Source organism: Pogona vitticeps, chromosome 7, assembly GCF_051106095.1.
Source record: "Pogona vitticeps strain Pit_001003342236 chromosome 7, PviZW2.1, whole genome shotgun sequence".
Classification (NCBI taxonomy): domain Eukaryota; kingdom Metazoa; phylum Chordata; class Lepidosauria; order Squamata; family Agamidae; genus Pogona; species Pogona vitticeps.
Genome location: NC_135789.1, coordinates 7,222,369 through 7,249,409, shown reverse-complemented (window position 1 = coordinate 7,249,409; position 27,041 = coordinate 7,222,369). Strand labels below are relative to the sequence as shown.

The window sequence follows — 27,041 nt, the reverse complement described above, 5'->3', positions numbered from 1 at the left end:
TTGGGGCGCTCCTGGAGGACGGCGCCCTTACCTAGGTATGGGAATCCCAGCGGCGGTGGGGTTGGGGAGGGGGAAAGAGCTGCTTTAATCCGCTGCGTCCTCGCCATTCCTGTGTGTCCATCCAGCTGGCGCCTTCCTCCTCCTTCATACCTGAGAGGAAGGGGTGGTGTACGTGCGTGGGTGTCGGGGGGGGGGGCAGAAGTGCTCCTGGCTGCCTCCAAATTCCGCGGTTTGTTTAAAGCCGGGCGGCAGGGAACCCAGGAGGGGGGAAAGGAAGAGGAGGAGGAATTATTATTATTTTTCCCCCTGCGGATTTAAGAGACGGGTGTATTCTCGAAGGCTTTCACGGCCGGGATCTGATGCTCGAAAAACCCGCAACAACCCTTAATAGTCGGAGTTGGCGCGGCGCGGTGCAGAGAGAAGAGAGTTAATGGAAAGTTTTCCCCCCACTTCCATTGTCTGGAGCAATCCTGGAATTCGCGGCGTGCCGCTGGGGGCAAGGTGTACGGGTTGCATTTCCTTTTTCCCGCCCCCTTGGAGAAGGCTGGAGGTTTCGAAAACTTCCCAAGAGGGGAACGGGCCGGTCCTCTAGCTGCCTTTTAGGAGAGATCCTGCACAGTTTTCTCCCCTCTGGGCTAGATCCCGGTTTGGGGGGAGAAATCCCGCGTTTTCCTTGGAGAGCTCTTGCTTTTGTAAAGATCCTGCATCCTTTCCTCTCCGCCCCCCCCCCCAAGAGGTGTTGCCTTTGCGAGTGATTTGGGGAGAGGGGGAAAAAACTCCCTGCGGTCTCCTCGCGTGAAAGCCGCGGCCCGATTCCTCCACAAGTCGCCCGGGTTCTTTGGGGACGAGCCTGACCTCTCCTCTCCGTGGGGTGTTGAGACTTGGAGAGGGGGGGGAAGTGGAGATAGGGGAAGCTCTCGGGGGGCTTTGTTTGCCCTGAGCTCCCGGAGGGAGGCTTGCTTTTTCGGCTCCCCCCCCCCTCCTCAAGGCAGGAGAGGGCGGATCCCTTGCGCGCAACGAGAGGAGAAAAGGGTCCGAAAAGGCTGCCAAACTGGACCGAGACGGGCGCAGAAGCGGGCTCAGGTGGCGGCCGCGGAGGCTCGGCGAAGCGATGGGTCGGTGGAGCGGCTTTTCCGGAGAGCAAGATTGGAGAGATTAGAGCGAGAAAGAGATTTTTAGAGAGAGGAAGCGTGTGAAGGACTCAAGAGGCGGCGATGGAGCTCCGTGCGCTCTCCCTGTGCGCTTTTGTGCTCGCCTCCGCCGGGGATGCTTCGGGGAACCGGCTGCTCCCCGGCATGTGAGTAGGAGACGACTCGGAACTCCCAGCTTTTCCTTTGGGATCGGGGCCCTGCCCTCCGGATCTAGGCCCGAGGCTCACAGCTTGGCCCAAGAGAGAAAAAGAAAAGAGTGGCCGGGACTGGCTGAGAACGCTGGGCTCTCCACAGGGGAGGTTCTGGGTTCTAATCCCGCAGCCGGCGGGGGGGGGGGGCGGGCGGATGAAATTTTCCAAAGTGGTTTTAAGTAAACCGTTTTAGGGTATCCTCAGCTGTATAATGGTGGTAAAAAGGCCCTCCTACCTGGCCAGCGTGTTGTAAGAATTCCTGATTTGCATCGGGCGCATTCCGATCACTCTAAAATTGTCTGTGTTGTCTGGGGGGCGATGGGAGTTGTGGTTCAGAAGTAGGGGGATGTCAGGATGATGGGGGTTGTAATTCAGAAGTATGGGGACAAGGGCAACTTTGTGTCTTGCACATTTCTGGACCATATTGCAGAAATCCCTGGGATTATAGAGCATCGGAAGGGGTGCTCTAAGGGACGGTGCCACTTGGGGATTATGGTAGTTGTAGTATAGCTCTGTGTGTGTGTGTGTGTGTGTGTAAAATGAGGGCCCCGCACTCCCTGACGAGGTGGTTGTGAAAAAGTGAAGCCTGCCTTGTATCTGTGGAGAACTTGGATCCTGATAGCCATAATGTTGGGGGACTATGGGAATTGTAGTTGAATAACCCAGAGGAGATCTGTTTGGGCAAGGATGCCAGACGTGGCCACAGGAAACAGCAGGCCTGTGTACCTTTATTAGTTACGTGGTAAAGGTTTGACCTGGGTAAAAAAACCCTTCTTGTTTATGTGACCATCCTACAGTGCTCCATGAAATGATGAGCATAAGGGTATTGCTGGATAGCTCAGTGGTTTAGGCATCTGCCTGCAAAGCCAGAGGTTGGGAGTTTGAATCCCTCCTGGGCCTTTTGGAGAGAGGCTGGATTCCATCATCCAAATAGTCCTTTCCAGCTCTGCCCTTCTAAGATGATTATTCTAAGGCTGGCCAGGTGCCTTCACCCTACCTGAACTCTTCCTGGTTGTGCAGCAAGTCAAGATCTATCTGAAGTTTTCCTCTGTCTATGGGTGTGAGGGGATGCTTCACCTGTTGAATTTCTGCCTGGCCCATAGTTTTCAGATTAGGTATTAAAGGATCACCTGAAATGGCAGGTTCTTGATCTGATAAAATTGCCCTTTCTTTTTAAAGGATCTGATCACAAAATCCTTGCATTTGTCCCCCTCTTGTGAATCTTATTAGGGTAGGGTCTCAGTAATCCACACACATCAGTTATTGATCTTTTTTTAATGGGCCCCAAAGTAGCCTTTCGACTGATTATGATCTTATGGCGATGAGATTACAACCTGCAACACACTTATTTGAAGACAAACCTCTTACGTGCAAGAGAACTTGCATTATTGATGGCTTTATATTATATGGAGGCTTTAGCTGTTGAGTGACTTGTTAATGAAGTCATTTCATCAATCAATTAAACAAAATATACATCATGCTTAAAAATAATTACCCAAAGCGGATCGGTTGATTAATAATGGAGGTTGGGGGCGTTTATTTTTCTTGCCCTGATCAGCTGAAACTTAATTCTGTGTTTCACTGACTTTTCCCCAAAGAACACCCCCAAAGCTGCAATTTTATATGGATACTGAGAAGGGGAACAGAAATCTTCAGTTAATTTTCTTGCAAAAATATTTGGCAGTTTCCCCCCCCTCAGACCAAGATTATGAGAATTTTGATGCTCTTTTCACATCCCCCCCCCCCAGGCATCCCCTCTATTGCATTCTGGAAGTGGTTTTCTTTTTAAATAAATCTTTTATTTTGCATGAAACACTTGCATCCATGCAAAATCCATGTGCGTTTAGTGCTGTTTTGGTACTTAACTTTGCTGCAAATACTTTACCAGCACGAGAGCTTAGAAACATTTGGGGCAGTTAGTTGTGTTCCTAACCCACATACTTCCATGGCAAAGATGAATTGAGGGTTTTCTGTGAGTTGTAACTAAAAAAAATTAGAGAGGTGAATCTTCCTCATTTGCGTTTAATGTCTGCCTGCAGGTTTTCTGTGCAGAATGGAATTTCTGGAGGTGTGGAGAAATGGATTTAAATTTTGAAAAATCAAGCCCTTTAACCTGAATGGATTTTTTTTTAATTAAAAAAAAACACAAACAACCTCAGCATCTTCTCTTTGTGAGTGTATGAAATAATTTAAGTATAAGGTCACTAGTTTGTTTTTTTAAATTCATCCTGGATAGGCTTCTGTCCCTTAGACACCTGCCTGCCAAACCACAGAATATTAAATGGGAACACTTTGTTTTGGGAATTTTTCCCACTCTCTCTCCTATGGGAAAAGTTTTTTTTTCAGCTGAATATCTGTTTTTTTAAAAAGAAATTGCAGTGTGATCATGGACATAATAAGCTCTGTTTTTATGGCATCTGGGGCAGCCTTCTCCAATCCAGCATCCTTCTAATGTGTTAAACAACAACACCCAGCCCTCTAAGGATTATCATCATTTTAGAACTTCAGAGCTGGAAGGGGACCCTCAAGATCATCCAGTCCAGCCTCTGTTGAGGAGGCCCGGGGGGGGGGGATAAGAACTCCCAGACTTTGGCCTCGCAGCCAGCGGAAGCCGACCGAGGTGGAGAAGTTTGGTCCTGCTCCCTTTTGAGTTCTGTGGGCGAGAGAACCGATCCAGCAATGGACCGTTTCGGCTTGTTGCCCGAGTTAAGCTTTCTAGACCCGTTTTCTGCTAATGTTGCTCCCTTGACTGTTAATAAACCTGAAGTTGTTAAAAAGACGACTCCTCTCCTCCTTCCCGCCTTAGACGAGGAACCGCCTCCCTTAGAGAGTGAACCCATTCACAGGGACCCTCCGGATCATCCAGTCCAGCCCCTGTCAAGGAGGCCCAGTGGGGGATTCGAATTCCCAACCTCTGGCCCCACAGCCAGAGACTTAAACCACTGAGCTCTCCAGCCGTTCTGACAACAATACACATGCAGGGCTGTTCCTTCAGACTTCTCAATTGTGTTATTTCTCCGAAGCTCAAGCTGTTTTAAGGTCTGTTCTGCTTGCCTTCTGTTTTTTGTCTCACCTCTCCTGGCTGATGGAAAAACATATGGCCTTGTATTGCAAGGCATCGCTTGGGTTTCGTGTTTCGTGAGCCTCTTTGGACAGTTTTCTCCCTTACAAGTTTGAGATTCGGCCAAGAGAGCCATTCTCGACTCAGCAAAATCTCTCTCCATTCTCCTTTGTAAATTGAACTGGTCCTGAACAATAGAATGCAGTAAATCCGTACTGTCTTTTTCCATATGTTGTTCCCCCTGCTACGAACATTCTCTCTGTGGTAAGGTTCATCTGTGTGCTTTTTAGAAGACCCCCAAGGGAAGACAAAAGGTGGTTTTCTGGGTCCTCTGTTTTACTCTTCTTCCTTCCTGAAAAATCATCAGTTTTCAAAACCTAACATTTCAACCCAAGTCCAACCTAGGCTTGCTCACAAATAATATATTTCTGGAAATATTATGGCTGGATACACTAGCTTGAATTACAGCCCAGTTCAAAGCCATGAGGCATGGATTTGAATGTCTTTATTCACATATTTTGTCTGCGTGTGTGTTTTTGTTTTTGGTTTGGATGGGTGGAATTAAAACTCTATAGATGCTCCTTGAGCCAGACAAAAAGCAGAGGGGGCTGTTTCTGGGTGAATTTTTGTGAATCTAGTTTCGTATATAAATGACAAGAAAATGATACCGCCTGCTTTCCCCAGCCACCTTTGACTTGAATGACGTTGTCAGGATCCAGTCCTGTGTACATGTTTCTAGCTGGCTGATTTTAGGAATATTATGTGACCTAAAGTCAGAACTTTGTAGGTGACCCCCTTAACAGGGCTTTCAAGAGAAGTGAGATATTTGGCGGTTTTAATAGTTCTATCCTCCGTTGAGTTTTCATGGCTGAGTGGGGATTTGAACTCGGGTTCTCCTGAGCTCTGATCCATCGCTCTTTCCACGACACTGCCATGGGAAAGGTTTTAGAAGGACCGCTCCTGAAACCCTTACCCAGGTGCGGTAGGGGAAAGAGATCTTCTCTGGAGGACTAAAGGAAAAGGGAGCCTGACCTTCCCCTTGGAAGGAAATTCTGCAGCCTAGAGTTCGAGAAACCTGGGTTCGAATGCCGTCTCAGCGATGGAAACTCACAGGAGGGGTGACGCCGGTGAACGTCCTCGAATGCCTCGCACACTTCAAAAACCTGGAGCCAGAAAGGGTGCCGGATCTGGGCCCTTCTGCTCAGACCAACTGAGTCGAGCGGACCTCCATGCAGAGAACTGTTATCTGGAAAGCGGTGCTGTGTAGTGGTTAGCGTCTTGTTCTAGTGCATGATCTGGGATAGTGTGCCCCCCATTTGTCCTCATAAAGTGGAACCAGGTGGCCGAGAGCACACATATATAGTTTATTTTGAGTGCCTGTTCACGTCTTTTTATTTCACGTCCGATTCTCCCTCTTGCTAGCTCCGTACATCGCAGAGCGAACAGAACGCTTTTGATGGTCCTGTGCACGTCCTGCCTCCCTGTTCTTTCCCCTCCCGGCTTCCCAAAAGACAATAAGATTTCCCTGTCCAGATCGTTATAGCTTGCAATCAAAAGAAAATCAGCCAGACAAATAAACAAGATTTTCTATTTCTGGGTGGGCAGAGAGATCCCGGAGAGCAGGAACGGGCCGTCAGACGTGACTTGCCGGCAATTTGGAGCAAAGCCAGGCCCCGGGAGACATCCTCAGCCTGAGTCGCTGAGATGCCGATGGTGCGGTATAGTGGTTAAAGGCTCCAGAGACCCAAGACGGCCACTCTGTCCACGTCACCCACACTGAGAATCTCAAGTTGGAGTCTAAAGACAATGCCAGTTTTTATCACACTCCGCTCCAGAGGGTGTCAGTTTAAGGAATTGGGAATAATTGTTAAAATGTGGTCTGGTTCTCTGATTTTCCTTCCGGAGCCCTTGAGTGAATGTAGAGTGGAGTACGATGCCCCTCAGCAAATGATATTGGAATATTTCCCCACCTCCGGGAGATGGATTTGGAAATAAAATAAAAGCAAGAATGTAAACACACAAAGCAAAGTGCTGTTGTTGTTTTAACAAGACAGGGGTGCTCTGTGAGCTGCTTGTAAATTTGCCATCCCATCACTGGCGTCTGTGGATGTTTTTTTCTCCACTCCTGTATGTAATCTTGATCAATCATCTTAGAGCTGCAGAGGTAGAAGGGACTCTGTGGGGTCATCCAGTCCAGCCCCTCTCTAGGAGACCCAGTGGGGGGGGGGAATCGAATTCCCAACCTCCGGCTCCACAGCCAGAGGTCCGAACCACTGAGGTGTCTTAGCATGTCCGAATGTAACCCTTGTACAGCAATGATAGCGAACCTTTAGCATTCAAGATCTTCTGGATGACAACCCTCGGCATCCCCAGCATGGGTGTCCGATGATAAAAGATGATGGGATTTGTAATTTAAAAAATTCAAGGGTTAAAGGTTTGCCACCCCATGCTAGAGCATCACATAAGTAATTTTTTTAAAAAAGCCATCAGATTGAAATGACGCAGTTACTAATGTTGCCTTTCCAACAGTAAGAAGGGGACAAAAAAAAAATCAAAGGAATGGAAACAATTTAATCACCTGGTCGAATGAAATCTAAAGGGCTCGGAGCAAAAGAGGGATGTTTTGAATGCAGAAGAAAGCTAATTTGGCCCAGATTATGTTTCAGTTGAGAGCAAATACATACCCAGAAGTATTTGAAGGCAGAGCAACTTAACCGCAAATGCTCACATTACTGAGATTTTATAGGTGGGGAAAAAAAGAGAAGGCACAGAAAATATTTACTTGGTTAATCTTGACACGATGGGGAGGCATAGACCTAAATAGCTGCTATTTATAGAAAATTGTCTTGGGTGAAAAAATTAGTAAGAAAGTTTAGATTTTCGGGGACTGTACATGTACCTTTTGTGACTCTGTGAACGAGCGATCTCCAGCATGCCCTGTCCTCAACTGAATTGCCCAGCTCTTGAAAACTCAACCCTGTAGCTTCCTTTAGAGAGTCAATCCATCTTGTATTGGGGTCTTCCTCTTTTCCTGCTGCCTTCTACCTTTGCCAACATTATTGTCTCTCTCTCTCAGAGAATCCTGTTTTCTCAAAGGAGGACAGCCTGGGCTTCAACATTTTTGCCTCCAGAGATAGTTTAAGCTGGATTTGATCTCGGGCCCACTTGTTCGTCTTTCTGGCAGTCCAGGGTAGCTGCGAAGTCTTCCTCCAGCATCGCAAATGAATCATTTCCTCCCCCCCCCATCAGCTTTCTTTCCTGTCTAGCTTTCACACCCGTACCTGGTGGCTGGAAATAAAAGACTGTGGACAGTCTTGGTTGTGAAATATAATTACTCTTGTTAGCCTTTCAATAAGTCTTGTTATTGTTTACAATGTATTTTCCAAAGTGGAACTTTTTGGTGAGAAAAAACTTTATTTCTCTGTATTTGACTGTGCGAAAGGATGTGCTTTTTAAAAGAGAACTGCATGGAGAAATCCCAGCTTTGCCAAAATGGGATTTATTTTTTCCTTACGGTTCAACATCCCAAGAAATGCATCTTCTTTCCCTCTGTTTCTCTCCCCCAGGCCCAACGTTTGTGCAGAACGAGAAGTTGCAATGGTCGGCCAGTGGCTGCCACGTATCCAAGCCTTCACCCGTTTGGTTCAAGTGAGGAAGCCGGGCTGCGCAGGGCATCCGTGGTGCGTGGGCTACGAAAGGAGGTACGTGCCATTCATGGGATTCCGTTTGTTAATTGCTTGGTTGAGAAAGTCCCTCGGCTTTGCAGAAGCTGGAGTTACCTAGCTGTTACACTAAAGCAAGAGAGGCCAATGATTCAAATTCTGCACGGGGTTTTCATCCGAACTTTACCATTTACAAAATTTGGTTTTGCTCAGATTTTCCTTCAGTTTATAGATTACAATTTTGCACAGGTTTTTGCCTCAGCTTTACAATTTTAATCATACTGGGCTAGATGGACTTGAACGCTGGCTCATCAGCTGAAATCTGGTCATCTATTGCAACTAGAGTAAGCCCATTGAATCAGTGGGGATTGGGTGAGTCAACCCTTCAACCTACTACTGGATTTCAGCCATTACAGATGCCTTTGTAGGATGGGAGTCTAACGCAACTGAAATAAATAAATAGCATAGAAAGAAGTTTTGAATGGCAGAGACAGCTGAAGGAATCCTTCACAACCCATAATATTCAGCAATTATTTTGCTGGTAAGATCTGTCCCAGGGTAAGAGCAGGAAACTAACCGAAAACTCTGATTTTTTTCCCTTTTCTCTCTCTCTCTTTTCCTTTTCGATCTCAATGTATCTGGCAAAGAAAAGCTTTTGAACCCGAGGGTTCTTGTCTGGCGCTGCAGGGCTTCAAAAGCACAGAGAATTGTTCATTCGTTAAGTCTCAATTTACTTTATGACACGTCATTTAGACAACATAATCCTTCCCCCCCCCAACCCATAACCTAAAGTTGTCCTTTTCCTGACTCAAAGAATACATCTTTGTGGCAAAGAAGCCCCAAAGTTCTGTTTCATTGTCAAACCAAAGTAGAAAAATAGGCAGAACACGGGGAAAGTTCATGAAACTCCCAGATTTCGCCCCAGCCTAAGGGTTTAGTGAGGTGTAATTTATTATTATTATTTTTTAAAGAGAGATTTTCAAAGCTCAGGAAAGGGAGGAAAGGGATCGTGAATTTCCCGCAAGGTGCCTCTTCTTTTGTGGAAGAAATGTCTCTTGCTGGCTATGGATGATGGGTTTTGTAGTCTAATATGCATGGAGAGTACTGTGCTGAGAGGGGCTGTGCTAAACTCGGAAATGCATTGTGTGGACTATTCAAACCCACTTGGCTTGGAGGGAGAGCTTTTTTGTATGTATCACAGCGGAGACCCCTCATTCTCCGAAATTCGCTTCAGAGACACCCGAGACCATGATTTGTCATGGGAGTTTTTGATTTCTTGAACGACAGGTCTCATAATTGTTCGAGGTGCTCTATCTGGCTTGGGCACCTATTGCAGCCACCTTGGAGAAAAGGTCTAAACTGGAAGGTGTTGAAGCGGAGCTAGGCCTAGCTCTTTGTTCGAGCTTCCTCTTCCTGCCCCAGTGGTAGCTGGGAACTTCCTTTCTGAACAGGAAGTTCAGGCAGAGTTAGGCCTAGCTAAGCCTCAAAGCGTTTCTTCCAGGCGAGTCCCATTTAGTTGTTTGCCAGACACCTGTCAGGTAGGGAGAACTCCCCGAATGAGGGAGTTTGTAACCCAGAAGATCCAAAAATCCCATCGCAAGTGTCATGTGGCGAGACAAAGTCTTGTGATGAGCAGAACAGAAGGAGCAGATTTTTTTTACATGTTGCGGTTTTAATGCCTGGGCACTCATCCCCTCCCCACCGGGCTCACCGGCTCTGCGTTTGTATGTGTGTTGCACACATTAGAGATTGATGTAGGCGATATTCTTTCCCTATAAAACTGTTCCTCTCCTGTGTACACACACACACATCACTTCACAATTGTTACTCAAGTGCTCACCTCCTGCAGCATCACAAAGGCCCGCTTTCCGATTTCAAGGTTTTGCCCAGATATCTCAGGGAATGAGGAGCAGCTGACCTGGTGACCCAGTTCCCTGGGGGCTCTTAACCTAGTTCCTCAAGTTTCAGAGCTGGCAGCTCATTCCCTCACCTTCCTTCCCCCCCCCTCACACAATAAAGGTTCAGTGAACATTTAATCATAGACATGTGTGGATGCTTGAGATGGCAAAGACTAGAAAGGGGAAGAGCGGAGAAGAAAAACTGACCCCGGGAGTCGAAGCAACAGGAGACCCAAATAGAGATGCTCTCGAAGGGGACTTTGAAGTTGTGAGGGTGGCTGGATCCAATTTTGAGTTTATTGTAAGGGACCTAAGTTTCTCCCTTTCCAGTCGTTGATGAATTTGTAGGCTCTGATGGGTGAAATCTAACACATCCCCTGATGGTAGCCTGTATCAACTCATTGCTCTTTCTGCTAACACCTTCCTCTGTCACACCCTGGAGTAGCAGTAGATGACAAGATCTTTAGATCAGTCTCACCCACCATCCCCAGTTTTAATATCTCACTTGATTTATTGGTCTTCATAGAAAAGTGAAGTTGGAAGGGGCCTACAAGGCCATCAAGTCCAACCCCTTGCTCAATGCAGAAATACAATCAAAGTATATCTGCCAGGTGTTTTATATTTCTCCTGAATGCCTCCAGTGCTGGAGGGCTCGCCATCTCTTGAGATCCTGGTTTCCACTGTTCTAACAGTTAAGAAGTTCTTCCTGATATTCAACCGAAATCTGCTTTCCTTTAACTGGAGCCCATGATTGTGTGTCCTGCCCTCTGGGAGGATCGAGAACAGATCTTGCCCCTGCTCTGTAGGGCAGCCTTTCAAATATTTGAGAAGTGCTGTCGTGTCAACTTTATAGGACCCCTTTATTCATGGGATCAGTATCTGCTGACTCACTTATCAACAGTGTGAAAATGTTAAAAGAAAAATTCCCCAAATACTGTATATATTTTTAACAATGAAGTTACCAGAACTGGCCACTGGAGGGAGCCAGAGATTATGCTAAATACGGTGTTTGCTAGAGAAATATATTTCCCTGGTGTCATTCTGAGAACTGGCCACTGGAGGGAGCCAGAGACTATGCTATGTATAGTGTTTGCTAGAGAAATCTATTTCCGTAGTGTCATTTCCAGAATGGGCCATTGGAGGGAGCCAGAGACTATGCTATGTATAGTGTTTGCTAGAGAAATATATTTCCCTGGTGTCATTCCCAGAATGAGCCACTGGAGGGAGCCAGAGACCATTCCTTTCTGTGGGGAGGGATCCCTGGGACTTGACCAAGGCTACCCAGGCTGGCTTTTCTCCCAAGGAGTCCCAGAGGGGGAATAGAACTCCCAACCTCTGGCTCTGCCAGCTGGAGACTGAAACCACTGAGCAATCTAGCCACCACTCCAGAAGAAAGGAATGCTAAAAATAAATCCCTCTGTAAGGTGTGGGTAATTAGAGATGGAAAAGTCATTTTTAAAAAGGGCAACAAGCTAAACAAGACAAGACTCGCACTGTGGATCTTAGGGAAGAGAGACTGTCAGAATGAAAACTAACTCCCTCTGGTTAAGCCATGTCTGTGTACGTTATGTCAGTGGGCCCAAATGAAGTCCATCTTGCTTAAGCTGTATTGCCCCTGAAAAAATTCTGGAACAAAAAATGGATCGGAATTCAGTATATGAGAAAAAGTTAGCAAGAAGTTTAGGAAGTACATTTTTGGGGGGCGGTGGTGAGGGGCCAGTGAGCATGTGTATAAGTATGCATGTGCAAGGTATATGAGCGCTGTACATGCACATGGAAGTCAAACTCCTTGACCGTTTGCTTCCCGGACTCTGGAAAAGAGAATATCTTCTCCTGCCAAGCTCATCATAATTTGGAAAGTGCGCGAGACGGCAAAGTTGTTCCATCTGCCTGTTTCCCCTCTGGGCACAGTGGAAGAGGCTGATTTTGTCCAGAATAGCTTTCAAGGCTTAGTATGGAAGGAATGTTGAATGGTTTCCTCTTTAAAACTTTTTTAAAAATGTGCATGGCCTAATGACACCAATATTTTCCTTATTTTGTGATGTTTTACAGCAGGACTGTGTATTGGAAAGCCTGTCGGTTCTTTGATATTGCGTTACCTAGTAGTTTGGGGGTCATCCTTCTCATGCGGACATGCTTCTGAAGCACCTCCCCTTTTCTGTTGTTGAGTTACGCCGGAGAGATGAGTAGCACGGATAAAATCGCAACTAGAGTAGATCCATCAAAATCAATGGGATTCTCTTCCCTAGACAGACATTCATACGGTGGTGGGAAGGAATGAAGCGGAAAAGTAATGGAAATAAGGAAATGCAGAATTCTTGTCTTGTACAGTGGTGCCTTGCTTAACGACGATAATCAGTTCCAGGAAAATTGCCGTTAAGCGAAAACTGTAAAGCGAAATTAAAAACCCCATTGAAATGCATTGAAACCCGTTCAATGTGTTCCAATGGGGTAAAAACTCACCGTCCAGAGAAGATCCTCCATACGGCGGCCATTTGTGCTGCCTATATAGCGAGGAATCCATCCCTAAGCACAACGGGGAGCCATTTTAAGCACCCGGTGGCCATTTTGAAAACCCGACGATCAGCTGTTTTTGATCGTCATAAAGCAAAAATCAGTTCCTGAAGCAGGGAACCAATCATTGCTAAGTGAAATTCCCCCATTTAGACCATCGTTTTGTGATCGCAAAAAGATCGTTGTAAAGTGGATTTGTTGTAATGCGGGGCAATCGTTAAGCGAGGCACCACTGTATCTTCTGCCCCGCTTTACAGAAGCCACGCTCCATGCATCTGATTACTCAATGGGTCTACTCTATAGTGTCCCATTTACTTCAGCGGATCTACTCTATAGCATTGGACCTCGGCTTATGAACTCCTTCAAAGGATGTACCTGAGTCCTTTTACTCATCATTTTGACATCATTTTCTGTTTTTGTGTGGTTTTTTGGTGACTGGCTGGTCAATGGTTGCAATAAACACGGTGAACGCAAGTAAATCTCTCACTACCGCTTCCTTGATGTGGGAGGTGTTTGGAGATGACATAATAGGGTATTTATGGTGTACAGGACATCTGCTGAATGGCTTCGCAGACCTTGCTCCCTTTAAAAGCCTACAGCATGCCGTTAACCGCAGCAGATGCAAAACACAGTGTTGAAGGGGAGGGGGATCTGGAGGGTGTGTTTTGCTGCCTAACGTCAAAGCGATGGCTTTCCCAGACGCATCTGACACAGTGAGGTTTCCTTCAGCCATTAACTCTTCAGCCCAAGTGGACAAAAACACAATGGCTTTTCCGCAATGCTGATATTTCTGCTTGTCTGGCAAAAGCCAAGCGATTGCATTTATTAGGCAGGAAAGAAAAAACTATGTCTTTTAATCACCTTGGTGTTCTCGTGTGCTGTCAAGTAGTCTCCAGCTTTGGGTGACTCTATGAATGAACCATCTCCAAACTGTCTAGTCCTCAATTGCCCTTCGCAGCTCTGGGGCTCCTTTTAGAGAGTCAGTCCATCTTGTATTGGGTCTTCCTCTTTTCCTGCTGCCTCTCCCAGCATCATTGTACACAGTAATTAGGAATACAAGGGGGGGGGGGAGATGACCTTACTCTTGTTCTCCAGTGACACATCCTTACACTCCTTTTATTATCTGCTAGTGCTAAAATTCATTCCTAATTTTTCTACACGGCCTGCAAATGACTAATGAATGCCTGAAGAAGGGATTTTTAATTCACAAAAGCTTGCATTCATTTTTTTTTGATTGCTTGACTGGTAACAGTCCACAGAGAGGGAAAAAGGACTGAGCAGAGAGGCGGGGCTCTCCTTGATTCCAGAGGCAGGAAGGCACTATTGGTCAGTACTGTGAGTGATTGACAGTCACCCCAACCCAGAAATGTTCCCTCCCAGTCAAACCTCCTAAAAGTGGTATGCAAGGCTGCAAAAATCTCCATCAGTTGGTGGTCAAGAAATCCAGAAGAGTAAAAAAAAAAAAAAAAACCAAGTGTATTGAGTGGGTAGAGAATGCTGATTTTCTGGGAAAAGGAGAAATTGAGTGTTCACGAAGATGGGATGGCTTATTGGAACCCTGATCAGAAGCAGTCCTAAATTCCCACAGTTTGGAAACGGTTTTTGGATTACAAATCCCAGAATCCCCCACTTCTGGCTATGGTGGCCAGGATTTTGGGCTTTAGATTTAATGTTATGATGCTCAGACTTCAGTTGCTTGTCGCTTATGCTCCGCATCTCTGTGTGTGCTTTCTCTTTTCCAGAGTCATGTATTTTGTGGACAACCGACAGGTTTACGGCATGCAGTACCAAACGGTGTACCGTTGCTGTCCGGGGTGGTCTCAACTTGGCGAAGGCTCAGGCTGCATTTACCGTAAGTCGGTCCTCGTTTTCCTGCTTCCTTGAAGCACTTCGTTAATTACATATGCTGAAATTCTGCATGTCTTGTTAGATATTCCCACTGCCCTTCCCAGAACTCCAAAACCACCGTGGCTTTTGGGAATTTGGGGATGAGCAATCCAAAAAACCCCAAAAATACTCTCAGTATTTAATGTTTGTTCCGTTTCAATTATCTTCAAGATTTAGACCAAGGTGGGTCATTAAGTTCGGTCCTATATGGATGGATCCTGGATCTTCGATATGATGCATCTCACTCTTTCAGTCCTGGAAGTCCACTTTCATTTTTATTTTTATTTTTGTAAATCAAAACATGGTGTTAAACTTACATGCACCTGTCTTGTTTTGAAAGGAAATTCTGGAGGGTTTTGATAGTGTGACTCTCCCTGCTTTATGGGTAGAAAGTTTTGGTGGTGTCGATGTGGGACCTCAAGTTGGGAGAGTGTGTCGCACAATGGGATGGTATACAAGTTGAAATAATAAACAAATAAAAGTTGGGTAAGCCCGAGAAATGGCCATAGGATCATCATCATAGAACGGCAGAGCTAGAAGGGACCCTGTAGATCATCAAGTCCAGCTTTTGTCAAGAAGGCACACTGGGAAATCGAACTCTCAACCTACACTTAACCACTGAGCTATCCAGCCATTCTGTGACTATGGATTTTTTTTTTTGGTGGTAGTGTTTCTATGGATTTTCAGTAAGTGAGCGCACGGGGGGCGGGGAGGCTACCATCATCGCCTGCTGCCTTCTTAGACACAAACCACAGAAAGACTGTCAAAATCTGCTTCTTTCGATGTAAGACAAAGCAAGGTAACATCTAATCATTCTTGCACACCTTGGGAAAAGGTGCACAGCTTATGAGACAGAAGAAAATCGTAGACCAAGTTGCACACACACACATCCCCTTGGTCAAATCTTGCTATGCGGTACACCACAAGGACAGGAAGGAAGTGCCGACGGGGTTCAAAGGAACAGGACAGAGTCTGAATTCAATGGCTTTTCGCATCCCAAATCCTTGCACATCTGTCCTATTCATTTGTGGTGCTCATCTCTCTGGAGAACCTACATGGCAGCGAGAAAGGAGGGCCGAGTTCTCTTCCGGCTTATAAAGGCACGCAAGTTGGAAGCCAGTTCTAATTTCAGCCAGCGAATTCAGGACAAGAGGAGAGGAGTGCTTTGAAACAAGAAAAACAAGCTTGAATTCAGGAAAGCAAAAATATTTCTACAACAGCCAAGATTTTTTTTTGTTTTTGGTCTCTGGCTTGGAATCTTCCTGCCTTCCTTGGTGCCATTGGTTGATGCTTCTTGGTTTCCAAATGGAAGACCTTTTTGGTTTGTTTCTTATTTAAAAAATCAGGGTATTAAAAGATTGTTTTGGAGGCATTTGTCCCCCTTTTATAGGGATTCCCCCCCCCCTGGATTTGATTTCCGGCGTGTTCTTTTTAAAAAAAATCTAGGACCTCCTTTGTTCATCTTTCTGGCACTCCAGGGTCGCTACAAAGCTCCCCTCCACCACATTTCCAATAAATCTCTCTCTCTCTTTTTTTTTTGCCATCAGCATTCTTAGCTGTCCAGCTTTCACACCCGCACATGGCGATCAGAAACACACAGGCCCAACAAGAAAGGGTTTTCACCTACGCTGGGCTGGTGAACACAATAGTGAGAAAGAAAGAAGATTGTGTAACAATGAGATCATTATGGTTTTAACTTGGAGGTCCACGAGGTGAGAGAGCAAGCTACCACGGCCAAAGGAAGTGTCAGGGCCGCTGAGGAAACCCAAATGGCAGTGGACAGATAATGGCTTTGTATGAATTTAGAAGGAGGCGTGGAAGGGTGAGGAGAGATGATTGTAAAGGTTTTCCTGTGGAGGAAGTGGATTAATTCCATTCAGGAAAGTAAAATGAGACAGAGATGCCAAGAGCGAGATCTTAATTTGCCGTTTGGCCTGCCAACGCTGGATGGAGGGAAATACCTACACCAGTTGTAGTCGGAAAGTGGAGGGAGGGCTAATGAATCCAGACGTGGGTAAGATGGGACCATGTGGAGGAGAATTCCCTGTGTCTGTCGTAGACTAGTATGCCAGTTATGCTAAGTCACAACCAGCTTATCACGGTCCTCAAAGGGCTTTCAAGGTATCGCTTCATTTTGTTTGTTTGCCTGGGCCTGTAAGGTTGGCACATACCATATTTTTCCATGTATAAGACTATACTTTTGTCTAAAGTCTTTAGATTAAAAATTGAGGGTTGTCTTATACACGGAAGTAAGCTGAGAAAGAAACAAAACCAAGCGGAAAGCAGGGATCAAAGCGATCCTGCAGCACTTTGATCCCTTTCCCCCTACACTTGCTAAACCCCACTTAGATTTCTTAATTTGGGATTAGAAAAGTGGGGGGGGGGCATCTTATACATGGGGATGTCTTACGTACGGAAAAATATGGTAGTTTTTGTCATGATAACTGGGGGGTTAATGGGATTTGGAGTCCAAAAAGGAGCCTTCATTCTGTTCTTTCTATGGATTGAAGAAGGAGCAGAGACTCTTCCTGCCGGCTGGGCAATCATGAAAGCTTTAATCTAGAAAGGTAATTTTCTTCCCCTCTGCTTTCAGTTGCCCCATTGACTTTAGAACCTCTTATATCTGGTGAAAAGGAAAAACTGCAGAACGGAGAGGGGTTTGGGGTTGCTTCTCATGGAAAACAGGCGGCGGAGAAGGCCCCAAAGCCAGCGGTCTGCGCTCTTTTGAGCTCCACCGAGATGTATTAAATGCCTTGTGAAAGACTGAGCCTTCCGTGCTCCTCCCTTCCTTCGTGTGGGACGGTGTCTGGCGGGCTCGTAACATCCTTCCGTGTTGTCAAATCGCACCTCGTAAATGTGGGCTGCAGTTCTTTCCCCAAAGTGCTGCTTTCTGTCTTCGTATGGCTGGACCCCTTCAAACCCACCCCACCCCTTCTGAGCCGTCGGTAAAGGCTTCAAACCTTCAAAGGGAAACCCCAGGACATTGATCGAAACATCCCTGGCCAGATGGAGAGGAAGACCGTTACACAATTTTGAATAATATTCATTTATTTTATTCTAGTATTCCTAACCTTCCCTGTATTGTTAGACCTCAGAGAAGGGCACGATCCATAAATCGCCATTTTTTTGGTCATGTGTGCTCAAGTTGCCCTACACGCATGGTGACCCTGTGAATCTGTGATCTCTACAATCTCCTGTCCTCAACTCCTCTGCTCCAGCTCTTGCAGACTGCAAGCCTGTGGTTTCCTTTAGGAAGTCAATCCAATTCATCTTAAATCTTCCTCTTTTCCTGCTGCCTTCCACCTTTCCCAGCTTGATGTTCTTTTCCAGAGAATCCTGCCCAAGTTTCAACATTTTTGCCTCTAGCAAGAGTTCAGGCTTGCTTTGCTCTAGGACCCATTCGTTTGTCTTTCCGACCGTCCAAGGGAATCCGCAAAGCTCTCCTCCAGCACCACCTGTCAAATGAATCCATTCCCGCCCCCCATCCTCTTTCTTGACTGTCCAGCTTTCACACCCCTACATGGTGATCAGAAATACAAGAGTGTGGATCTCCTGGGTCTTGTGCTCTGGGAACACCACCTTACACCTTTAAAGACTCAAAAGTGATTGGAGTGAAACCAGAGCACACGGACCCTGTGATTCCTGGTGCCAGGCTTTGAAACTGCCGCTCATGCCTACTTTAAACCTTCCTCTTCCAATTCAGTTTACCTTGAAACCTGGGCAAAACACCGCAAGCCCTTGAGACCCTGGCCAGAGTCTGCAGACCTGACAGGACTGTTCCGTTTGGTTTATATCTGACTCTCCCCCAGTGGTACCCGTCCTCCTGTCATATCTACCCGTGACACCTTCTGTCTTTGATCAAGATTTTTGTGGAGGGCGGTTAGGAGCATTAAGAGCTTGCAAAATTGCCCTCTAGTGTTTGATGCGGTTCCAGAGGGACCAAGGAAAATTATTGCCTGCTGCCTTTTGAAGATGGGATCTCCGCTCGAAGTCTGAAGGCACTTTTCAACACTGCCTCATGACACCAAGGGATATGGACCCTGCGGCGTGAATGTGTCCTTTGTCTAGATGAGCGTCCCTCGATGGGGATGCTTCTAACGGGACGTCTGCCCATCGTGAAACAAAGCCACGGGAAGAGTTCAAATGCTGCTCTTCTGAGCGCGGCCAACGGCCAAGGCAGGAATGGGGTTCAGATTAGGATCATGGTTGGCTTCAAGCCAACGGGAGGGAGGGGAGAGTAGAGGATGGTCTGCAGAAAAGCTTAGGAAGTTCAGAGGACGGCAACAAGGAGGATCAGGGGACTGAAAATGAAGCCCTAGGAGGAAAGACCTGAGAGAACTGGACCTGTTTAGCCTTGAGAAAAGAAGACTTAAGGGGAGATAGGATAGTCCTCTTCAAATACTTCAAAGATTGTCATCCAGAGGAGGGGCAGGATCTGTTTTTGGTCATCCCAGGGTGCAGGACACACAAGAATGGGCTCCAGCTATAGGAAGCCAGATTTAGGCTGAATATCAGGAAAAACTTCTTAACTGTTAGGCAGTATGACAATGGAATCAGTTACCTCAAGCACTCCAACGCTGGAGGCCTTCAAGAGAAAATTGGACAACCCTCTGTTAGGTTTGTTTTGCTTTGGATTCCTGCCCTGAGCAGGAGGTTGGACTCGATGACCTCATAGGGTCCCTTCCAGTCCAATTATTCTGTTGGTTAAACGTATAGGGCTACACTGTACTTCACATTAACAATGGAATCCAGGTCCAGAGAAGGCCACACAACTTTGGAAGTGGGCTGTGTTTCAGGTGAGTGAAATGTAGGTGTCTATGAGTGTGTGTTTCTCAGCTGAATTTAGTGTAATAGTAATTCCGGTGGATCTGTTCTGATTGGAACTAAAATGGGATTTAAATCATTTCTACCTCTTTTCTTGCTCGTTTCCCACAAGTTGAGAGTGAGAATATTGGCCCATTTTTGCTCCAGCTTGTCTCTCCCAACATGCCATATTTTTTTTCAGGGCTGTCAAAGAGAAGCTGTTTTTCCCAGAGATGCAAAAACGGGGCTGGCTGTCACTGCACCATGAACTTTCCTTAATTCTTCCTGAGAATTAAAACATAATGCACCTGAATTCATGAAAAAGAATAGCAGGAAACATTAAGTCATAGGGGTTGCTCCTTTTCCATTACCAGGGAATCGTGATAGATGGTGTCACGATAAAAGGCCAAAGTATGCTTATATGTTTTTATAATGCACTTGCTGAATGTACCCAGTGTGGTGTAATGGATACAGGGATAGCCTATGGAGACCTGGGTTCAATTCCTTACTGGGCCATGGAAATTCACTGAGGAGGGGTGATGGTGGAACTGGTAAAACCCAGGATTGCGGGCAAATCTTTGGGTCTGAGTTCCTATTAAAAGCAAGCTCTCACCCCCCCCCCCGAGAAAAAGGGAGACGTTGGAAAGTCCTGAGTTGTGAGTCAAGTCAACATGACTGCGGGAAAGAACTGAGTTGAGTTGATTCATCCGCACGACTCAAGTTCCCATCCTTGCTAAAACCAATCCTTAATTACCTCTCCTACTTTACCAGTTGGGCTAAGTGGTTCCCTACTGGGTGGATCACAACCCGTAGCGTGCCGAAGTGTACTAAAGGGAAAATGAACAAAATGGAAAGGGGAGGGGGAAGAGGAGGGAAAAGCCACGGCCAGCGTTTCTCCCAGAGGGAGTAGAGAGAGACGAAAGGGCAGTTGAGGCAACTCGCTGCTAAGACTTGTGTATAATATTTAGCGTTCATTAAAGGCTTTCCCACCCTTCTGCTAATCCCCCTTTTTTGTGTTCCTGGTGGGTGTCCTGAGTCACTCCTTTGATCCAAATGAAGGCAGGCAGCTTCCCTACAGGATGCTGGCCAACCCGCACCCCCCTCTTACGCTCCGTGGTGGTTCTAGTCCATTTAGAAGAAGGAGGACACAATGTGTGGATAATCTCTCAAGCAAGGAGCGAGCCATGTTTCCCCCTGCGCTTTCTTGGCCAACGGCAAGGACAAACAGCTGCAGCTTTGACTGAAGAGATGGCACTCGGCAATCATCCTTTTATTGACTGACTGACCCTCTGTTTGTTACCTTTTTATCCTGCTGTTTCTTTCTGGTGAGATCAGCACCTTCCCATCTTCTCCATTGGATCAACGCCCAACAGGTTCTTCAAGGTAGATCATGCTTGAATCAAGGGCCAAGTGAGGCTTTGAACACAGGTCTCCCAAACTCTTGAAATACAGATGTTTTATACCTTGGTCAAATCATCCGTCCAAAGGGAGACTCCTGCCAAGAAATCGCAAGGTTGAGTGAGACTCAGAAGAGCAGCCATGAAGGAATTAGAAAAGATCATCAAGAGCAAGGGCCTGTCACCGGAGACCAAGATCAAGATTGTCCACACTCTTGTATTGCCAACCGCCATGTATATGGGTGTGAAAGCTGGACAGTAAAGAAAACTGGCGGGTAAAAAAGAGTTGATTTGTTTGAAATGTGGTGCCGGAGGAGAGCTTTGTAGAATTTCCTGGCCTGCCAGAAAGATGAGCAAAGGGATGTCCGAGATCAAATCAATCCTGGATTCTCTCTGGAGGCAAACATGTGGAAACTGAGGCTGTCCTATTTGGGCCCATCCTGAGAAAAAAGGATTCTCCAGGAAAGACAAGAATGCCGGAAAGCGTGGATGGCAGTGGGAAAAGAGGAAGACCCAACATGAGATGAATGGACTCCCGAAAGGAAGCCACAGGGTTGAGTTTGCAAGAGGTGGGCAGGGCAACAGCAAAGCAGACTGAAGTCAAGTGTTCCATTAGCATTTATACCCTTCCATTAAGAGCAGTGCTTTGAATAAAGACATGACGGAGGACTTTCCTGGCCCTTGCAATTAAGGAAGGAGCTGCTCTTAAAAGCCCAAGTTTCATTGCCAAGTTAAATCCTGGCGGCTCGCCAGAGGAGGTGATAATTAGAAAGATATTGACTCGTCGTATCCTTCCACCTTTTTAAAGCTTGTTTTCATTGCTAAAGCGTTTCAAAAGTGTTCTAGCTGGCTGGATCGCTCAGGGGTTGAGATCTCTGGCTGCGGAGCGAGATGTTGGGCGTTCGATTCCTCGCTGAGTCTTTTGGGAGAAGAGCCAGCCTAGGTAGCCTTGGTCCAGCTGCACCGTCCCAGAAGCGAGTGGTGAACCACATGTATTCTATACCAAGAAAACTCTGCCAAAAGATCACCATAAGTCACAATTGGCTTTGACGACAGGTCATTATTACTGTATTTAAAAGAGTTTTAACTCTTCGGAACGATTTACGTTGTTTCTTTTAATACAATCTTGTTGCCCGTACTCTCCCCTGATGTCTATGGATTTCAGATTGGTTAGAAATAGTTTAATCAATAATTAGTCATATAAGCAATTACTTTGTTTTGACTATTGTGTCACACACTTTTATCATTCTGCATGTATTTACTTCATTATTCTTATATATTTGGACTGAAACTCTCTAAATATTTATTTAAAATATTTTACCTGCTTTTCTCCTTAAAAAAGACCCACGTCAGTATACAACAATTAAGAGACAGTATTTAACATTTAGCAACAATGATGCAATACTAACAAGATCAATGAATGCAATAGCAAAACACAAAAGCAACACCAAAACTAACACATTCCAAGCAGTCGGGTACAACAAGCCCATTTAAAAATCTCATTCCAGCAGCTAGTCCTCAAGGGAAAAGCTTGCCTGAAGAGAAAGGTCTTGGCTTGCTTGTGGAAGGAAAGCAAGGATGGGGCCAGGATGGCCTCCAGTGGGAGGGAGTTCTGAAGTCTGGGAGCAGCCATAGAGAACCACGTTTCCCTTGGTTCTTTGTCCTCCACCCACCCCAAAAAGAGATATTTCTTTACTTCTGCTCAAAGGAGGTTTCCTGGACATGTCGGTCCCTCCTTGTGTCTCAGTTCCATTTCAGCTATGGGCTTAGCTGCTCTCACAGCCTGCCTCTTGCTACCATCACAGATTTCTTGCGTTTTCCTTCATGTTAACATTCTGTTTTTTCCCCACTCCTGATTCTAGCTGTCTGCAGTTATGGGGTGTGCTTCAACGGAGGCAAGTGTGCTGAAGGCTCCTCGCTCCAGATCTGCCACTGCCCTTCCGGTTTCCAAGGCCCGTGCTGCCAATATGGTAGGTAATGGCTGTCTGCAAACTTTTGCACCCATTTCACAGACAGGAAAGTTGGGGGTCAAAAGTCTTCCTTCCCTGTTTATACAAGTGATCATAATTTTGTTGGTGATCCAGATGTGCAAGACATATTGGAGCTTTTTGCAGCCTCGCAGGCTGCCTTTCATAGGTTTGGCTTGGAGAGGGACCTTTCTAGGCTGGGGTGACTGTCAATCTGTCTGGCATTGGCCAATCATTCCTTCCCTGCCTCTGAATTCAAAGAGAACCCCGCCTCTCTGCTCAGTGTCTCTTTCCCCCTCTGTTGTTTGTTGGAAACCCAGTAGTCTGTCAAAGTCTGTTGTTGAAGGCAGTCATGTTTGTCCGTTTGCAGTTTGATCTGTTCAATTGTAAGTAATGAAAGATTTTACTCTTTCTCTTACCAATGTCTCAGAGTGAGTTGTTAAGACTGTAAGTGTCAGTTAATGAGAACAAGGGGTGGACTACTCTGGGGAAACCTGCTCTGTGAATCCCTGCACTTCTGCTGCAGAGCTAGCGCAAATGAACCTAGAATTCAAAACTCTGCAACAAAAACAAGATGTGCTCTTCTGGTTTTTTAGCCAAGTTGTGGGGTGAATGAATGTGAGTATTCATGTGAGAGCCACTGTGTGAGTCAGCCCTAGTCTACCAGCCCTCTTCTATGTACATGGAAGAGGGCTGGTAAACTAGGGAACTTTCTTTTTGGTTATGGAGATGAAACAATATGAAATGAGATACAGAGAAATAATGGTGGCATTATTAAGACTGGTGGTAAACTTTCAGAAGGCTGCGTAAATATCCTGGCAACAGTATGGTCAGTTACACAAGGCAGTTATCCTCCAGAGGTGTTACACCAATGGCGTGCATAATTCTGCGTGCCTTCTTAGAAGGGAATTTCATTGCTTCGGTATGTAGGGCTTGTTTCCGTTCCAGTTAGCCCACTGGTGTCCAAACTGGTGGTGCTTCTTCTTCAGGGTCTCAAGGAACAAGTCTGTCTCAATCCTGCTGAGAAACTTGACCTTCCATACACGATGCAGGCTCGACTCTATTCCCTCTTGTTTGCTGGAAAATATGTAACTCTGCCTTTAGCTCATGTGAGCAGAAACGAGGCCTAAGGAATCCAGGATGATTCCCAAAACCCACTACAGCAACTTGGGCAGCTGAGCTGATACTGAAAGGCTTCCACAGAGAGAGGGAGAGAGAGAGAGAGAATGCTCAAACATGCTATAGATGTTCTGCATCTGTATGCAGACATCTATTGTAATGGTTGGCTTTGAGACCGATGGAGCTGTTCTGCTTTCTGGAGGAGATGCTAAATCTATGCATTGGCCGAGAGAGCGAAAAAAAATAATTGTGGAAGGAGCCCAAGAGCACAATGTGTTTCTGGCTGTCGCTCTTAAGAGGGTCTCGCAACGATCTGCTGAAAGCATGCAGACAGAAATAGCTGATTTCCCCCAAGCTCCTCCGATGCAAATTGTATCAGTCCAGGTGTGGAAGGATCCTTTCCCAATGACTTTATATCCTCTGCACCACGATGTGTTTGAGGTGGCTCTTAAGCTGACTCTCGCCCTGAGATCTCGCTGGGCGGAGGAGAAAAGGCAGGGAGAAAAAGCCATTCCCTTTGCCTTTAGGCGAAGAGGGAGAGGTTACGAAAATCCCTCTTAGCTTGGCTTGCTTACGGCCTTCCTGATGATCAAACTCACCTCTTTTCGGGTTACAGTGGAGGAACAATGCCATCCAGAGGATGCACAATGCGACAGGGCTTATGGAGAACATGATCATGACCATTATCTTATTCTTCCTCCTCATGTCTTAGCAGTGCTGTTGCAGGTTAAAGGATCAAATCTAAAGAGGATAGCTAGCTCGGTGGTTTCGGTCTCTGGCCGTGGAGCCAGAAGTTGGGAGTTCGATTCCCCACTTATGCCTCCTTGAGAGGGGCTGGACTCGATGATCCATAGGAACCCTTCCAGCTCCACAGTTCCAAGATGATGATGATGATTGGGAATCAAGTCCTAAAATTTTGTGGCTGAGCCGAGCATATTGGCAAAATCTCTGATTTTTGAAATTCAAGAAGCAAAATCGCAGCTGTAGGTTTTAACACAGGTAGCCAAAATTTTTGGAATTGTGTACTTGCTGAGAATTATTACTACTATTTTTGTGGTGGCTGATACTTCATTTTTTTTGTCCTGTCTTTCTGCCTCGCTTGCAGCATGTGTTTGAAACAACAGATACACTGGGAGGGTGGGGCTGAAATCAAATATAGGATGATAAAAAGTTTCAGGAGTTGGAAAAGATGTGGTCCCTAGACGGGGTGCTGTCTGGAGCTTAAATCCTCTTGCTGATCCCAATTAAAACCCATTGGATTAATTGCTGAACACGTGCCAACACTTGTTCATAAGTTAGGCGAGAGATGACAAACACATCAGAATATGAGAAAGCAAGAGACAGAGGGAAGTAAGGATAAAAATGTAAGAATAAAAAAAACTTCATGAACTCTGGTTTAAACCCCACGGATTCAATGGGTCTACTCTAATTGTAACTAGCAACCGATTTAGGGACAGGCATGCAGGTGGATTGTCCATGATCCATTCCACCATTCTGTGATGTTGCATGCATTCTAAATCCAGACGGGGTTTCTCCCTCTTGGTCTCTCCCCCCCCCCTGCATTTCCCAGATCAAAATGCAGTGGGTATGAATGTACCTGGAATTAGGTCTCTTGTGTTGTCGTCTGGGCATTGTGACTGCAAGATTCAGGATCCTCGTCACATTGAATTGCAACATGGGTTTCCCCCCATCTTCCCCAAAGCGTTTTGGGGGAAAGACGCCCTGCCAGTTTCAGTTCAAAAGCGAGGAGGGGGTGAAAAGTTTTCCTGGCTTCCACTTGAGTCAGTTTTGGCTTCTTTGCTCCACTCCTCTTGATCCATGAATGACACGCTCTCTTTTGCTCTGCCCGGACCCTAGGAATAAATGCATCTGGCGTGCAGGGGTCTGTGCACGAAAAAAGCCTTGATTGTCCAACTTCCTTGGCCTCCTGTGGTTCTCAACTAAAGTTTTGCAGAGGAAGGAGGGGAAAAGTGAATTGCTGATGTTTCAGTGCTTGACCTTTTCAAACTTCAAAACTTTTTCCCAAGGAAAGGATCACTGGGTGCTCTGCACCTGTATGGCTTTTCTCTCCCCCTTTAAAATAAGGCAAACTTTTTTTGTCCTCTTTTCCAGTCTCAGTAAATTAAAACCATTCCTGGGAAGAGCAATAAAGATATTATTAAAGAGGAAAATATGTCTCTGCATATCAAGGAGAGATGCTCTGTTAGATAAGTTGAAAATAAGTCCAGAAAAGTTACGAGCTCACTGCATAGTTTGCTATTATTGTTGCTGGCCAGAATCCTATTGCTTCTAAAATCCTATTAATAACAGAGGCATATAAGATTGCTTATATACCTGTCAGCGTAACACAGCTGGTGTAAATCTAGATGGCAGATTGTTAAGAAATTAGTTGCGTGACTCGGTGCAAAACAGCAAATGCCTACCCAAACTTTTTAATTTGCTGCCATTCTTGAATAAAATTTATGCCAATCACGTTATGCTAGTGTAAAAACTCAATAAGATTTGGGCCTTTATTCTTACTTACTCATAAAGATGGGCATAAATGTACTGGTTCAATGGAGCCTGGTTATCAATCTATTGATCATCATTTATATCCCACCTTCTTCCTGGTGAAAAGGCTCAAGGCGGCTCACGATATTGAAACAAGTAATGTTGAAAGCACAAGAAACAACAGACTAAAAAGCAATTTGTTGTTGTTTAGTCGTTTAGTCGTGTCCGACTCTTCGTGACCCCCATGGACCAGAGCATGCCAGGCCCTCCTGTCTTCCACTGCCTCCCGAAGTTGGGTCAAATTCATGTTGGTCGCTTCAATGACACTGTCCAGCCAGCTCATCCAATTAAGCAATTAAACGGTAGCAATAACTAAAAATCTGTTAAGATACAAAAAACAGGCAAGATTTTAAAAGCAAATCTGCTTAGCTTAAAACCAGTGTCTAGGGACTCAGTCATGGTTATCACAGGCTGGTGTGAAGAGGCAGGTCTTCAGCAGTCAATGGAGGGGCAACCTAATCTACTAAGGGAGATAATTCTACATCTAGGTAGCTACCACCAAGAAGGCCCTGTCCCAATCAAACATTCCTGTGATGTCAATGAGACCAAGAGTGCAGTTAGACTGGGGGGGGGGGGAAACCCTGTGTTTGAATTATGTTTAGCATGTTTTAAATCAGTTTTTTAAAGGGTGACTACAGAATGCATGTGAAGCCCTATTTTTTTTTTTTTTTTTTTTTTGGCCAGGGAAACATGATTTTTAAATTGGAAAACGAGGTATTTTACTCAGCTGCAAGAGGGTCATTTATTTTGAATTGCTTTCCAAATCGATTTATTTTTAGTCGTTTTGACATATGACAATGTCTCCTTGGTTGTAAATTGTGTCTGTGGGGTTTGCCACTCA

General features: G+C 45.7%; 1 protein-coding gene across 2 annotated transcripts in view; it reads left to right on the top strand.

Annotated features, from left to right (window-relative positions):
• The window catches only part of MEGF6 (multiple EGF like domains 6), a 139,534-nt gene that overhangs the window by 1,000 nt on the left and 111,493 nt on the right, over nucleotides 1-27,041 (top strand). Inside the window, exons 1-4 of one of the 2 annotated variants that reach the window (XM_072977674.2) lie at nucleotides 126-1,297; nucleotides 7,970-8,104; nucleotides 14,220-14,329; nucleotides 22,427-22,534. In XM_072977674.2, coding sequence (XP_072833775.2) covers nucleotides 1,215-1,297; nucleotides 7,970-8,104; nucleotides 14,220-14,329; nucleotides 22,427-22,534 — 436 coding nt within the window. In that variant the 5' untranslated portion in view covers nucleotides 126-1,214. Of the gene's footprint in view, nucleotides 1-125; nucleotides 1,298-7,969; nucleotides 8,105-14,219; nucleotides 14,330-22,426; nucleotides 22,535-27,041 lie in introns of those variants that run through there. The other variant, XM_078379111.1, reaches the window with a different exon arrangement.